Source organism: Bos mutus, chromosome 23 (genome assembly GCF_027580195.1).
Source record: "Bos mutus isolate GX-2022 chromosome 23, NWIPB_WYAK_1.1, whole genome shotgun sequence".
Taxonomy (NCBI): domain Eukaryota; kingdom Metazoa; phylum Chordata; class Mammalia; order Artiodactyla; family Bovidae; genus Bos; species Bos mutus.
Genome location: NC_091639.1, coordinates 47,054,293 through 47,070,807, shown reverse-complemented (window position 1 = coordinate 47,070,807; position 16,515 = coordinate 47,054,293). Strand labels below are relative to the sequence as shown.

Sequence of the window (16,515 nt, the reverse complement as noted above, 5' to 3'; positions counted from 1 at the left end):
GCACCACAACAAAAGAAAAGTCCACACAGCAGTGAAGACCCAGCACAGCCAAAAACAAATGAATAAAATTATTTTGTAAAACAGAAACTATTTCAGAACACTGACTTTACTGAGGACAAAACACATGCACAGATACACATAGGAGTAAGGAGAGAGGAAGAGCACCCAATATGCTATGTGATTTCATAAATGGCCTCATTTAATAAAAGTTAGTATTTTAGTGTTTCCAAATGCTGATACAGCTAAACTGTATATGTGCAGGTAACCCCAGAGTCAGGAAACAAAATTACTTATACCAGAAAACAATTTAAGTTTTAACTCAAAAGGAAAGATTGGCATTTGCTTATATTGTAATCAGTAAAGCTTAAAAAAAGCAACACAACCTAACTTTGAAGTTATGTACTAGACATTCACTTCAGTTCAGTTCAGTCGCTCACTTGTGTCTGACTCTTTGACACCCCATGGACTGCAGCACACCAGGCTGCCCTCTCCATCACCAACTCCCAGAGCTTGTTCAAACTCACATCCATAGAGTTGGTGGTGCAACCCAACCTTCTCATCCTGTCGTCCCCTTCTCCTCCTGCCTTCAGTCTTTCCCAGCATCAGGATCGTTTCCAGTGAGTCAGTTCTCCACATCAGGTGACCAAAGTTTTGGAGTTTCAGCTTCAATATCAGTCCTTCTGATGAACATTCAGGACTGATTTCCTTGAGGATGGACTGGTTGGATTTCCTTGCAGTCCAAGGGACTCTCAAGAGTCTTTTCCAACACAACACTTCAAAAGCATCAATTCCTCGGTGTTCAGCTTTCTTTATAGTCCAACTCTCACATCCATACATGACCACTGGAAAAACCACAGCTTTGACTAGACGGACTTTTGTCAGTAAAGTAATGTCTCTGCTTTTTCTATGTTGGTCTAGGTTGGTCACAGTTTTTCTTTCAAGAAGCAAGCATCTTTTAATTTCATGACTGCAGTTATCACCTGCAGTGATTTGGAGCCCAAGAAAACAAAGCTCGTCACAGTTTCCATTGTTTCCCCATTTATTTGCCATGAGGTTATGGGACTAGATGTCATGATCTTTGGATTTTGAATGCTGAGTTTTAAGGCAGCTTTTTCACTCTCTTCTTTCACTTTCATCAAGAGGCTCTTTAGTTCTTCTTCGATTTCTTCCATAAGGGTGGTGTCATCTGTATATATGAGCTTATTGTTATTTCTCCTGGCAATCCTCATTCCAGCTTGTGATTCATCCAGCCCAGAGTTTCTCATGATGTACTCTGCATATAAGTTAAATAAGCAGGGTCACAATATACAGGCTTGACATATTTCTTTCCCAATCTGGAACCAGTGGGTTGTTCCAAATCCAGTTCTGTTGCTTCTTGACCTGCATATCAATTTCTCAAGAGACAGGGAAGGTAGTCTGGTATTCCCATCTCTTGAAGAATGTTCCACAGTTGGTTGTGATCCACACAGTCAAAGGCTTTGGCGTAGTTAATGAGGCAGAAGTATATTTTGCTGGAACTCTTGCTTTTTCAATGATCCAGTGGATGTTGGCAATTTGATCTCTGGTTCCTTTGCCTTTTCTAAATCCAGCTTCAACATCTGGAATTTGACAGTTCACGTACTGCTGAAGTCTGGCTTAGAGAATTTTGAGCATTACTTTGCTAGCGTGTGAGATAAGAGTGACAGCATTTAAATTTGAAGTTATGTACTAGACATTAAGCACTCAAAAAGTGCCCCAAAAAAGTACAAAAGGAAACCAGACTCAGATTAACAGACAATACCACTGAAAAATGTATGTATTTTTAAGATATTACTGCTTAAGTGTCTGTTTTTAACAAGTCTCTTAAAAAGCACTGATTATGGTACTTATTTAACTCACCATCTCCAATTTCACCCAGCAGTGTTAACCTAGCACTGCTTTTAGTACTTAAATATAAAGACGGTCTTCTATATTGCCCTCTACTGACACAAAATTCCAATTTAGAGCAGAAATCTACGGGTTTTATTTACCACAAGCACCACTAATTGTTAATGGTCATACACGACATCCATCTCCAAGGGAAAAAAGGCACAACCTTGAAGAAACAGAGGTTGTTCACAAAATTAGTCATCTCACCATCAGCATTATCAGAAGAAAGAAAAAATGACAAAATTAACTATGAGTTGGACTGTGAAAAAAGCTGAGTGCCAAAGAATTGATGCTTTTGAACTGTGGTGTTGGAGAAGACTCTTGCGAGTCCCTTGGACTGCAAGGAGATCCAAGCAGTCCATTCTGAAGGAGATCAGCCCTGGGATTTCTTTGGAAGGAATGATGCTAAAGCTGAAACTCCAATACTCTGACCACCTCATGCGAAGAGTTTACTCATTGGAAAAGACCCTGATGCTGGAAGGGATTGGGGGCAGGAGAAGAAGGGGACGACAGAGGATAAGATGGCTGGATGGTATCACTGACTCGATGGACATGAGTTTGAGTGAACTCCGGGAGTTGGTGATGGACAGGGAAGCCTGACATGCTGCGATTCTTGGGGTCGCAAAGAGTCGGACAGGACTGAGTGACTGAACTGAACTGAGAAACAAATGAAAATCTACTCAAAGATTTAAATATAAGACATGACAACAAGAAACTCCTAGAAAGGAACAGAGGCAAAACATTCGTTGACATAAACTTTACCAATGTTTTCAGTTTTTAGGTTAGTCTCCCAATGCCATAGAAATAAAACTAAAAATAAACAAATGGGACCTAATCACCCTTATAAGCTTTAGCACAGTAAAGGAAACCATAAACAAAACAGAAAGGCAACCAATGGACTGGCTGGGAGAAAATATTTGCAAATGATACAATGAAGAAGGGCTTAATTTCCAAAATATAAACAGCTCATACCACTCAATAGCAACAACAACAAAAAACAAATAACCCAATCAAAAAGTGGGCAGACTATCCAAACAGACATTTCTCCAAAGAATACATACAGATGGCCAAGAGGCACATGAAAAGATGCTCAGCATCACTAATTACTAGAGAAATGTGAATCAAAACTAGAGTGAGGTATTACCTCAAATCAGTCAGAATAGCCATCATTAAAAGCCTACAAAAACAACAAATGCTGAAGAGGGTGTGGAGAAAAGGGAATCATTCATGGGAATATAAGTTGGTACAGCCACTATGAAAAACAGTAAGGAGTTTCCTCAGAAAATTAAAAATAGCATTGCCTTATGATCCAGCAAACCCCCTCCTAGGTATATATCCAGAAAAACCATAATTCAAAAAGATCTGTGCACCCCTATATTCATAGCATCACTTATTTATAGTAGTTTAGAGATAGAAACAACCTCAATGTTTACTGACAGATGAATGGATAAAGAAAATGTGCTATGCATATACAATGAAATACCACTCAGCCATTAAAAATATATATACGAAATAACGCCACTTGCAACAACATGGATGGCTGCTACAGATTATCATACTAAGTGAGGTAAACGAGAAAGAAAAAGACAAATACCATATGACATCATTTATATGTGGAATCTAAAATATAACACAGGGGGAGGAGCTAAGATGGCGGAGGAGTAGGATGGGGAGAACACTTTCTCCCCCACAAATTCATCAAAAGAACATTTAAACGCCAAGTAAATTCCACAAAACAACTTCTGAATGCCAGCAGAGGACATCAGGCACCCAGAAAAGCAACCCAAGTCTTCGAAAGGAGGTAGGAAAAAATATAAAAGACAAAAAAAGGAAGAAAAGAGGGAGGGACGGAGTTCCGTCCCGGGAAGGGAGTCTTAAAAAGAGAGAAGTTTCCAAACACCAGGAAACCTTCTCACTGCCGAATCTGTGCCGAGCCTTGGAAGCACAGAGGGCAACATAACAGGGAGGAAAAATAAATAAACAATTAAAACCCGCAGATTACGAGCCCTACGGTAACTCCCCCAGAAGAGAAGCAGCAGACACCTGCACACGCCATTAGCAAGCGGGGGCTGGGCAGGGAAGCGCAGTGTGGGCTGCATCGCTTAGAGTAAGAATCTGGCCTGAATACCCCGAGCGCTATCTGAGTGAAATAATTTGGGCTAGCAAACAAGACTGTGGGATATCTACCACGCGAAAAGCCAGCCCTAACCTAAGACACCGCCAGGCCCGCGCACGGAACAAAGGACTGAACAGAGATAGCCGGCTGCAGACCATCCCCCTCCGGTGACAGGTAGCCAGAGCCGGAAGGGGGCAATCGCAGCCACAGACAGACATTATCTATAAAACTGTAAGCAGGCTTCTTTGCTAACTAAGACTTCTTGGGGGTCTGGACAGTCAACAACCGCCTGAGAAGGTGCGCCGGTTGTACACCTAGATAACTGAGCTGCAGGGAGGTGATAAGTAGCAGCAATAGCGCTCACCAAACACCTCATCACCTGAGCTGCTCGGACCTGGGAAGGGCACAAAACGCAGGCCCAACCGAGTCTGCGCCTCTGAGGACTACCCGAGTGCCTGAACCTGAGTGGCTTGGACCTGGGAGGTGCAAGCAGCCCAGGGCCAGCCATGGATGGTTCCCGGTGGAGCAACCTAGAGCCTGAGCAGTGTGGGCAGGGAGGCTACATGCACCGTGAGCAGGGCAAACCCAGTGTGGCTGAGGCACTGCGAGCCCATGCCAGTGTTATTTGTTTGCAGCGTCCCTCCCCGCCACAGCGGGACTGAACAAGTGAGCCTAAAAAAAAAAAAAAAAAGTGTCCTCCACCGCCCCCTTTGTGTCAGGGCGGAAACCAGACACTGAAGAGACCAGCAAACAGAAGAAACTATAACAGAGGGAACCGCCTTGGAAGCCACAGGCAATAGATTAAAACCCTGTGGCTAGTACCCTCTACATAGGAAGGGGCCTATAGATCTTGAGAAATATAAGTCGGACCAAGGAACTAGCCGAAAATGAACTGAACCCACGATACCGACAACAAAACCAGAGAAAGTCCTAGATATATTTTTACTATTTTTACGATCATTCTTTCTTTTTTTTTTAATTTTTTTAAAAAATTTTAAGTCCTCTATTATTCCTTTTTCACTTTTATAACCTACTATTACTTTGCAAAAAAAAAAAAAGGCCCTATTTTTTTAAAGCAAACTTCATATATAAATTTTTATAATTATTTTGACCTTTTTTTTTTTTTTTCTTCTTTTCTTTAACATTGTATTTTTGAAATTCCAAACTCTACTCTAGATTTTTAATTTTAGCTTTTTGGTATTTGTTAACAATTTTGTACCTATATATATATATTTTTTTTTATATATAATTTTTGTGACTTTTTTTTTCTCTCTTTCTCTTCTTTTATATAACATTGTATACCTGAAACTCCAAAATCAACTCTAGATTTTTAATTTATGCTTTTTGGTATTTGTTATCAATTTTGTACCTATATTTTCTTTATAATTTTTGCGACTTTGTTTATTTTTGTCTGTTTTTTTTTTCTCTCTCTTTCTTTTTCTTCTTCTTTTTTTTTAACATTGTATTTTTGAAATTCCAAACTCTACTCTAGATTTTTAACTTTTGCTTTTTGGTATTTGTTATCAATTTTATACCTATATTTTCTTTATAAGTTTTGCGACTTTGTTTTTGTTTGTTTTTTCTCTCTTTCTTTTCCTTCTTCTTTTCTTTAACATCGTATTTTTGAAATTCCAAACTCTACTCGAGATTTTTAACTTTTGCTTTTATATATTTGTTACCACTTTTGTACCTTTAAGAACCCAATCTTCAGTACCCATTTTTCACTAGGGAGCAAGATTACTGGCTTGACTGCTCTCTACCCCTTTGGACTCTCCTTTTTCTCCACCAGGTCGCCTGTGTCTCCTCCCTAACCCCTCTCTACTCTACTCAACGCTGTGAATTTCTGTGTGTTCCAGACGGTGGAGAACACTTAGGGAACTGATTACTGGCTGGATCTGTCTCCCTCCTTTTCATTCTCCCCTTTTATCCTCCTGGCCACCTCTGCCTCCTTCCTCCTTCTTCTTTTCTCTGTATAACTCCGTGAACATCTCTGAGCAGTCCAGTTGTGGAGTGCACATAAGGGAGTGATTACTGGCTAGCCCACTCTCTCCTCTATTGATTCCACCTCATCTCAGCCGGATCACCTCTAACTCCCTCCTCCCTCTTCTCTTCTCCATGTAACGCTGCAAACCTCTCTGGGTGACCCTCACGGCAGAGAAACTTTTCATCTTTAATGTAGATGTTATATCAGTGGTGCTGTATAGAAGGAGAAGTTTTGAAATTACTGTAAAAATAAGACCAATAACTGGAAGCAGGAGGCTTAAGTCCAAACCCTGACTCCAGGGAACATTAATTGACAGGAGCTCATCAAACGCCTCCATACCGACACTGAAACCAAGCACCACACAAGGGCCAACAAGTTCCAGGGCAAGACATACCAAACAAATTTTCCAGAACAAAGAAACACAGCCCTGAGCTCCAAGATACAGGCTGCCCAAAGTCACCCTAAAACCACAGACATCTTATAACTCATTACTGGACACTTCACTGCACTCCAGAGAGAAGAAATACAGCTCCACCCACCAGAACACTGACACAAGCTTCCCTAACCAAGAAACCTTGACAAGCCACCTGTACAAATCCACACAGAGTGAGGAAACGCCACAATAAAGAGAACTCCACAAACTGCCAGAATACAGAAAGGACACCCCAAACTCAGCAATTTAAATAAGATGAAGAGACAGAGGAATACCCAGCAGATAAAGGAACAGAATAAATGCCCACCAAACCAAACAAAAGAGGAAGAGATAGGGAATCTACCTGATAGAGAATTCCGACTAATGATAGTGAAATTGATCCAAAATCTTGAAATCAAAATGGAATCACAGATAAATAGCCTGGAGACAAGGATTAAGAAGATGCAAGAAAGGTTTAACAAGGACCTAGAAGAAATAAAAAAGAGTCAGTATATAATGAATAATGCAATAAATGAAATTTAAAACACTCTGGAGGCAACAAAGAGTAGAATAACAGAGGCAGAAGATAGAATTAGTGAATTAGAAGATAGAATGGTAGAAATAAATGAATCAGAGAGGAAAAAAGAAAAACGAATTAAAAGAAATGAGGACAATCTCAGAGACCTCCAGGACAATATTAAACGCTACAACATTCGAATCATAGGGGTCCCAGAAGAAGAAGACAAAAAGAAAGACCATGAGAAAATACTTGAGGAGATAATAGTTGAAAACTTCCCTAAAATGGGGAAGGAAATAATCACTCAAGTCCAAGAAACCAGAGAGTCCCAAACAGGATAAACCCAAGGCAAAACACCCCAAGACATATATTAATCAAATTAACAAAGATCAAACACAAAGAACAAATATTAAAAGCAGCAAGGGAAAAACAACAAATAACACACAAGGGAATTCCCATAAGGATAACAGCTGACCTCTCAATAGAAACTCTTCAAGCCAGGAGGGAATGGCAAGACATACTTAAAGTGATGAAAGAAAATAACCTACAGCCCAGATTATTGTACCCAGCAAGGATCTCATTCAAATATGAAGGAGAAATCAAAAGCTTTACAGACAAGCAAAAGCTGAGAGAATTCAGCACCACCAAACCAGCTCTCCAACAAATGTTAAAGGATATTCTCTAGACAGGAAACACAAAAACGGTGTATAAATTTGAACCCAAAAGAATAAAGTAAATGGCAATGGGATCATACTTATCAGTAATTACTTTAAACGTAAATGGGTTGAATGTCCCAACCAAAAGACAAAGACTGGCTGAATGGATACAAAAACAAGACCCCTACATACGTTGTCTACAAGAGACCCACCTCAAAACAGGGGACACATACAGACTGAAAATGAATGGGTGGAAAAAGATTTTCCATGCAAATAGAGACCAAAAGAAAGCAGGAGTAGCAATACTCATATCAGATAAAATAGACTTTAAAACAAAGGCTGTGAAAAGAGACAAAGATGGTCACTACATAATGATCAAAGGATCAATCCAAGAAGAAGATATAACAATTATAAATATATATGCACCCAACACGGGAGCACCGCAATATGTAAGACAAATGCTAACAAGTATGAAAGGAGAAATTAACAATAACACAATAATAGTGGGAGACTTTAATACCCCACTCACACCTATGGATAGATCAACTAAACAGAAAATTAACAAGGAAACACAAACTTTAAACGATACAATAGACCAGTTAGACCTACTTGATAGCTATAGGACATTTCATCCCAAAACAATGAATTTCACCTTTTTCTCAAGCGCACATGGAACCTTCTCCAGGATAGATCACATCCTGGGCCATAAATCTAGCCTTGGTAAATTCAAAAAAATAGAAATCATTCCAAGCATCTTTTCTGACCACAGTGCAGTAAGATTAGATCTCAATTACAGGAGAAAAACTATTAAAAATTCCAACATATGGAGGCTGAACAACACGCTGCTGAATAACCAACAAATCACAGAAGAAATCAAAAAAGAAATCAAACTTTGCATAGAAACAAATGAAAATGAAAACACAACAACCCAAAACCTGTGGGACACTGTAAAAGCAGGCCTAAGGGGAAAGTTCATAGCAATACAGGCATATCTCAAGAAACAAGAAAAAAGTCAAATAAATAACCTAACTCTACACCTAAAGCAACTAGAAAAGGAAGAAATGAAGAACCCCAGGGTTAGTAGAAGGAAAGAAATCTTAAAAATTAGGGCAGAAATAAATGCAAAAGAAACAAAAGAGACCATAGCAAAAATCAACAAAGCCAAAAGCTGGTTCTTTGAAAGGATAAATAAAATTGACAAACCATTAGCCAGACTCATCAAGAAACAAAGGGAGAAAAATCAAATCAATAAAATTAGAAACGAAAATGGAGAGATCACAACAAACACAGAAATACAAAGGATCATAAGAGACTACTATCAACAATTATATGCCAATAAAATTGACAACGTGGAAGAAATGGACAAATTCTTACAAAAGTACAACTTTCCAAAACTGGACCAGGAAGAAATAGAAGATCTTAACAGACCCATCACAAGCACGGAAATTGAAACTGTAATCAAAAATCTTCCAGCAAACAAAAGCCCAGGTCCAGATGGCTTCACAGCTGAATTCTACCAAAAATTGAGAGAAGAGCTAACACCTATCCTGCTCAAACTCTTCCAGAAAATTGCAGAGGAAGGTAAACTTCCAAACTCATTCTACAAGGCCACCATCACCCTAATACCAAAACCTGACAAAGATGCCACATAAAAAGAAAACTACAGGCCAATATCACTGATGAACATAGATGCAAAAATTCTTAACAAAATTCTAGCAATCAGAATCCAACAACACATTAAAAAGATCATACACCATGACCAAGTGGGCTTTATCCCAGAGATGCAAGGATTCTTCAATATTCGCAAATCAATCAATGTAATACACCATATTAACAAATTGAAAAATAAAAACCATATGATTATCTCAATAGATGCAGAGAAACCCTTTGACAAAATTCAACATCCATTTATGATAAAAACTCTCCAAAATGCAGGAATAGAAGGAACATACCTCAACATAATAAAAGCTATATATGACAAACCCACAGCAAACATTATCCTCAATGGTGAAAAACTGAAAGCATTTCCTCTAAAGTCAGGAACAAGACAAGGGTGCCCACTTTCACCATTACTATTCAACATAGTTTTGGAAGTTTTGGCCACAGCAATCAGAGCAGAAAAAGAAATAAAAGGAATCCAAATTGGAAAAGAAGAAGTAAAACTCTCACTATTTGCAGATGACATGATCCTCTACATAGAAAACCCTAAAGACTCCACCAGAAAATTACTAAAACTAATCAATGATTATAGTAAAGTTGCAGGATATAAAATCAACACACAGAAATCCCTTGCATTCCTATACACTAATAATGAGAAAACAGAAAGAGAAATTAAGGAAACAATTCCATTCACCATTGCAACGGAAAGAATAAAATACTTAGGAATATATCTACCTAAAGAAACTAAAGACCTATATATAGAAAACTATAAAACACTGGTGAAAGAAATCAAAGAGGACACTAATAGATGGAGTCATGGATTGGAAGAATCAATATAGTGAAAATGAGTATACTACCCAAAGCAATTTATAGATTCAATGTAATCCCTATCAAGCTACCAATGGTATTCTTCACAGAGCTAGAACAAATAATTTCACAATTTGTATGGAAACACAAAAAACCTCGATTAGCCAATGCTATCTTGAGAAAGAAGAATGGAACTGGAGGAATCAACCTACCTGACTTCAGGCTCTACTACAAAGCCACAGTCATCAAGACAGTATGGTACTGGCACAAAGACAGAAATATAGATCAATGGAACAAAATAGAAAGCCCAGAGATTAATCCACACACATATGGACACCTTATCTTTGACAAAGGAGGCAAGAATATACAATGGATTAAAGACAATCTCTTTAACAAGGGGTGCTGGGAAAACTGGTAAACCACTTGTAAAAGAATGAAACTAGAACACTTTCTAACACCATACACAAAAATAAACTCAAAATGGATTAAAGATCTAAACGTAAGACCAGAAACTATAAAACTCCTAGAGGAGAACATAGGCAAAACACTCTCTGACATGCATCACAGCAGGATCCTCTATGACCCACCTCCCAGAATATTGGAAATAAAAGCAAAAATAAACAAATGGGACCTAATTAAAGTTAAAAGCTTCTGCACATCAAAGGAAACTATTAGCCAGGTGAAAAGACAGCCTTCAGAATGGGAGAAAATAATAGCAAATGAAGCAACTGACAAACAACTAATCTCAAAAATATACAAGCAACTCCTACACCTCAACTCCAGAAAAATAAATGACCCAATCAAAAAATGGGCCAAAGAACTAAATAGACATTTCTCCAAAGAAGACATACAGATGGCTAACAAACACATGAAAAGCTGCTCAACATCACTCATTATCAGAGAAATGCAAATCAAAACCACTATGAGGTACCATTTCACGCCAGTCAGAATGGCTGCGATCCAAAAGTCTACAAGCAATAAATGCTGGAGAGGGTGTGGAGAAAAGGGAACCCTCTTACACTGTTGGTGGGAATGCAAACTAGTACAGCCACTATGGAGAACAGTGTGGAGATTTCTTAAAAAACTGGAAATAGAACTGCCTTATGATCCAGCAATCCCACTGCTGGGCATACACACTGAGGAAACCAGAAGGGAAAGAGATACGTGTACCCCAGTGTTCATCGCAGCACTGTTTATAATAGCCAGGACATGGAAGCAACCTAGATGTCCATCAGCAGATGAATGGATAAGAAAGCTTTGGTACATATACACAATGGAGTATTACTCAGCCATTAAAAAGAATTCATTTGAATCAATTCTAATGAGGTGGATGAAACTGGAGCCTATTTTACAGAGTGAAGTAAGCCAGAAAGAAAAACACCAATACAGTATACTAACGCATATATATGGAATTTAGAAAGATGGTAACAATAACCCTGTATACGAGACAGCAAAAGAGACACTGATGTATAGAACAATCTTATGGACTCTGCGGGAGAGGGAGAGGGTGGGAAGATTTGGGAGAATGGCATTGAAACATGTACACTATCATGTATGAAACGAGTTGCCAGTCCAGGTTCGATGCACGATCTGGATGCTTGGGGCTGGTGCGCTGAGACGACCCAGAGGGATGGTATGGGGAGGGAGAAGGGAGGAGGGTTCAGGATGGGGAACACAGGTATACCTGTGGCGGATTCATTTCAATATTTGGCAAAACCAATATGATATTGTAAAGTTTAAAAATAAAATAAAATTTTAAAAAAATTAAATAAATAAAAACTATAAAACTTAAAAATAAATAAAATAAAATATAACACAAATGAACTTATCTAGATCAAAGCCAAAGAATGTTCAAACTACCACACAATTGCACCCATTTCACATGCTAGCAAAGTAATGCTCAAAATCCTTCAAGCTAGGCTTCAACAGTATGTGAACAGAGCACTTCCAGACGTTCAAGCTGGATTTAGAAAAGGCAGAGGAACAAGAGATCAAATTGCCAACCTCTGTTAAATCATAGAAAAAGCAAGAGAATTCCAGAAAAACATCTACTTCTGCCTCATTGCCTATGCTAAAGCCTTTGAGTGTATGGATCACAACAAACTGCGAAAAATTCTTAAAGAGATAGGACTACTAGATGACCTCACCTGCCTCCTGAAAAGTCTATGCAGAAGCAATAGGTAGAACCAGACATGGAAAAACTGACTGTTTCAAAACTGGGAAAGAAGTACACCAAGACTGTATATTGTCACTCTGCATATTTAACCTTTATGCAGAGTATATCAAGTGAAATGCTGGGTTGGATGAATCACAAGCTGGAATCAAGATTGCCTGGAGAAATATGAATAACCTCAGATATACAGAAGACACCACCCTTATGGCAGAAAGTGAAGAGGATTCATAGAACATCTTGATTAAAGAGAAAGAGGAGAGTGAAAAAGCTGCCTTAAAACTCAACATTCAAAAAACGAAGATCATGGCATCCAGTCCTACCATTTCATGGTAAATAGATGGGGAAACAATGGAAACAGTGACAAACATTATTTTCTTAGGCTTCAAAATCACTGCAGACAGTGACTGCAGCCATGAAATTAAAAGACGCTTGCTCCTTGGAAGAAAAGCTATGACAAACTTAGACAACATATTAAAAAGCAGAGACATCACTTTGCCAACAAAGTTCCGTATAGTCATAGCTATGATTTTTCCAGTAGGGATGTATGGATGTGAGAGTTGAACCATTAAGAAGAGTTGAACTGTAAAGAAGGCTGAGCACCGAAGAACCCATGCTTTTGAACTGTGATGCTGAAGGAGACTCTTGAGAGTCCCTTGGACTGCAAGGAGATCAAATCAGTCAATCCTAAAGGAAATCAACCCTGAGTATTCATTGGAAGGACTGATGCTGAAGCTCCAAAATTTTTGTCACCTGATGCAAAGAGCTGACTCACTGGAAAAGACCCTGATGCTGGCAAAGACTGAGGGCAGGAGGAAAAGGGGACAATGGAGGACGAGATGGTTGAATGGCATCACCAACTCAATGGAAATTAATTTGAGCAAAGTTCGGGGGATAGTAAAGGACAGGGAAGCCTGGCATGCTACAGTCCACAGGGTTGCAAAGCATTGGACACTACTGAGCAACTGAAGAACAACAACAAACGAAACAGAAACAGACTCACAGATATAGAGAACAGACTTGTGATCGCCAAGGAGGAGGGATGGATCGGGAGCTTGGGATTATCAGACACACACTATTACATATAGAATAGACAAATATCAAGGTCTTACTGTATAGCACAGGGAACTACAGTCAATATCCTGTGATCAACTACAGTGGAAAAGAACATAACAAAGAATATATATATGCATAACTGAGTCACTTTGCTGAAGAGCAAAATTAACAGAACACTGTAAATCAACTTCAATAAAACAATTCTTAAAAAAATTAAAACCTAAGAGTTCTATAAATAACAGAAGCAATCTCAATATCATTATAATAATTATATTACTTCTTAAGAAGTACAGAACAAATCTATCAAGAGTATGTAATTACAAACATGAACATATGGAAATGAAGTGAATATGGAAACTAAATACTTACAGCCAAAGCCTTGGACAGTTTGGTTCTAAACTCATTCAGGATGATCGCGACAATATCCTTGTGTGGTACATAAGCAAAGCCATTTTCCAAATAGACTTTCCTCCCTCGGAATAAATCCAAAGCTTCAGCAAAAGGGATCTGAATTCAGAGTGAAACATGGAAAATAAGTCAGTACCTGTCATTACAAAATTCTCCTAAAACTTCATCACTAGGGAATCTAAACAAAATGCCTCCTTTGAAAAAGTCATCAGTGCCAGCAGATCAAAAACAAACAAACAAACAGAAAAGCAAGATCAATTTGCACTCCTTGTGAGTAAACAACAGCATTAGGAAGGAGTGTCAGGCCAAAAAAGGTTTTGCTTCAGAGTAGATCTTTCAAAAATGAATAAGCCAAATTAGAATGGATTATTTCTATTCTTATCAATTTATAAATTATAATCACTAGAATTTCAAACTCTAAGCTCAAGCCCTCTAGGTACATCGCACTGCCCTCATACAACATATTTTCTGCATCAAGTAGAATCCAATGTATATACAGTATGCTCAGTGCTAAAAATTGCTAGTAAGTAAAATGGTTCCAAATTTCTTCATCTATGTTTCCACTCTTTCTCCACAGGAATATATTAGAAAAGTTAATCTCAATACTAAGAAATGGAAATAATAATAAATGTCCAGCTTTGCCTTTAAAATAAGTATTTGCCAGTAAACATTTTTTTAAAACTGAATACTATTCTACTTCAGTTCAGTTCAGTTCGGTTGCTCAGTCATATCCGACTCTTTGCAACCCCATGAATCGCAGCACACCAGGCCTCCCTGTCCATCACCAACTCCCAGAGCCCACCCAAACTCATGTCCATTGAATCGGTGATGCCATCCAACCATCACATCCTCTGTCGTCCCCTTCTCCTCCTGCCCTTAATCTTTCCCAGCATCAGGGTCTTTTCAAATGAGTCAGCACTTCGCACCAGGTAGCCAAAGTATTGGAGTTTCAGCTTCAGCATCAGACCTTCTAATGAACACCCAGGGCTGATCTCCTTTAGGATGGACTGGTTGGACCTCCTTGCAGTCCAAGGGACTCTCAAGAGTCTTCTCCAACACCACAGTTCAAAAGCATCAATTCTTCGGCACTCAGCTTTCTTCACAGTCCAACTCTCAGGTCCATACATGACCTTTGCTAGCAAAGTAATGTCTCTGCTTTTGAATATGCTATCTAGGTTGGTCATTACTTTTCTTCCAAGGAGTGAGCATCTTTTAATTTCATGGCTGCAGTCACCATCTGCAGTGATTCTGGAGCCCAAAAAATAAAGTCTCTCACTGTTTCCCCATCTATTTGCCATGAAATGATGTGACCAGATGCCATGATCTTAGTTTTCTGAATGTTGAGCTTTAAGCCAACTTTTTCACTCTCCACTTTCACCTTCATCAAGAGGCTCTTTAGTTCCTCTTCACCTTCTGCCATAAGGGTGGTGTCATCTGCATATCTGAGGTTATTGATATTTCTCCTGGCAATCTTGATTCCAGCCTGTGCTTCTTCCAGCCCAGCATTTCTCATGATGTACTCTGTATATAAGTTAAATAAGCAGGGTGACAATATACAGCCTTGATGTACTCCTTTTCCTATTTGGAACCAGTCTGTTGTTCCATGTCCAGTTCTAACTGTTGCTTCCTGACCTGCATACAGGTTTCTCAAGAGGCAGGTCAGGTGGTATGGTATTCCCATCTCTTTCAGAATTTTCGACAGTTTATAGTGATCCACACAGTCAAAGGCTTTGGCATAGTCAATAAAGCAGAAATAGATGTTTTTCAGGAACTCTCTTGCTTTTTTGATGATCCAGCAGATGTTGGCAATTTAATCTCTGGTTTCTCTACCTTTTCTAAAACCAGTTGAAGATCTTTTTTGTACAATTCTTCTGTGTATTCTTGCCACCTCTTCTTATTATCTTCTGCTTCTGTCAGGTCCATATCATTTCTGTCCTTTATTGAGCTCATCTTTGCATGAAATGTTCCCTTGGTATCTTTAATTTTCTTGAAGAGATCTCTAGTCTTTCCCATTCTATTGTTTTCGTATTCTACTTACATTTCTTTAAAGTTTTATAAACTACCATAAAATTTTAAGAGATGAGCAGATTATGATAACAGTATTAATAAGTTGAAGAAAGTCATCCTTACTCTTCAATAGTTTTTCTACTTCTTAAAAATGAGGTAAAAAATTAGGTAAAAAAAAAAGAAAAGAAAAGAATCCCCATATAACCTATTGCCTCAAGTTTTATGGAAGAGTTAAATTATATGGCCATAATTCTTCAGTGTATTCAATGACACCACATAATAATCAGATCATGTGTTTTTGCAGAAAGTTTCTGGTTAGTTTACACATTTCTACATCTAGCATACAGTTCCTGCCCTGAAACCATTCACCGCTTGGTTGAGGCAACAATGCGGACCCACATGGCAGTCCCGCAGCCACAGAAAGCAGCAGTGACCCAGCTCCGTGTGGGTGACACAGGACACAAGGAGGCGGGAAGAGGGTTTATTTCCATAATCCCAAGAAGGACCGGAGCAGGAAGTCTGAACAGGTGGCTCCAGCTCAGGCTCTTTTCTCGTGAGACTGAGCCTTCAGTACATGTCATGACGTTTGCCAGGTCCAGAACACCGCTGAGGGGCTGGGACCCTGGGGGCTCTTTAGAGCTACTGCCCCATGACAAATGCATCCCCCGCCACCACCCTGCATGTGAGAGGCAAGACTGCACACAGGGAGGAAAGCTTGCCTGCAAGCAGTTCAGTACCCAGGCAGGGCCGGAGTTGCTGCAGCGCAGCCTTGAGCAGAGCAGCAGGTAAAACCAACCTCAAGTAGGAGGGGTGAG

The 16,515-nt window shown here is 39.1% G+C and overlaps 1 protein-coding gene across 1 annotated transcript in view; it reads right to left on the bottom strand.

The window, feature by feature from the left end:
- PRIM2 (DNA primase subunit 2) overlaps positions 1–16,515 on the bottom strand; it is a 336,446-nt gene that overhangs the window by 249,807 nt on the left and 70,124 nt on the right. The window contains exon 7 of the mRNA XM_005899721.3: positions 13,655–13,792. Within this exon, the coding sequence (XP_005899783.1) occupies positions 13,655–13,792 (138 nt within the window). The remainder of the gene's footprint in view (positions 1–13,654; positions 13,793–16,515) is intronic.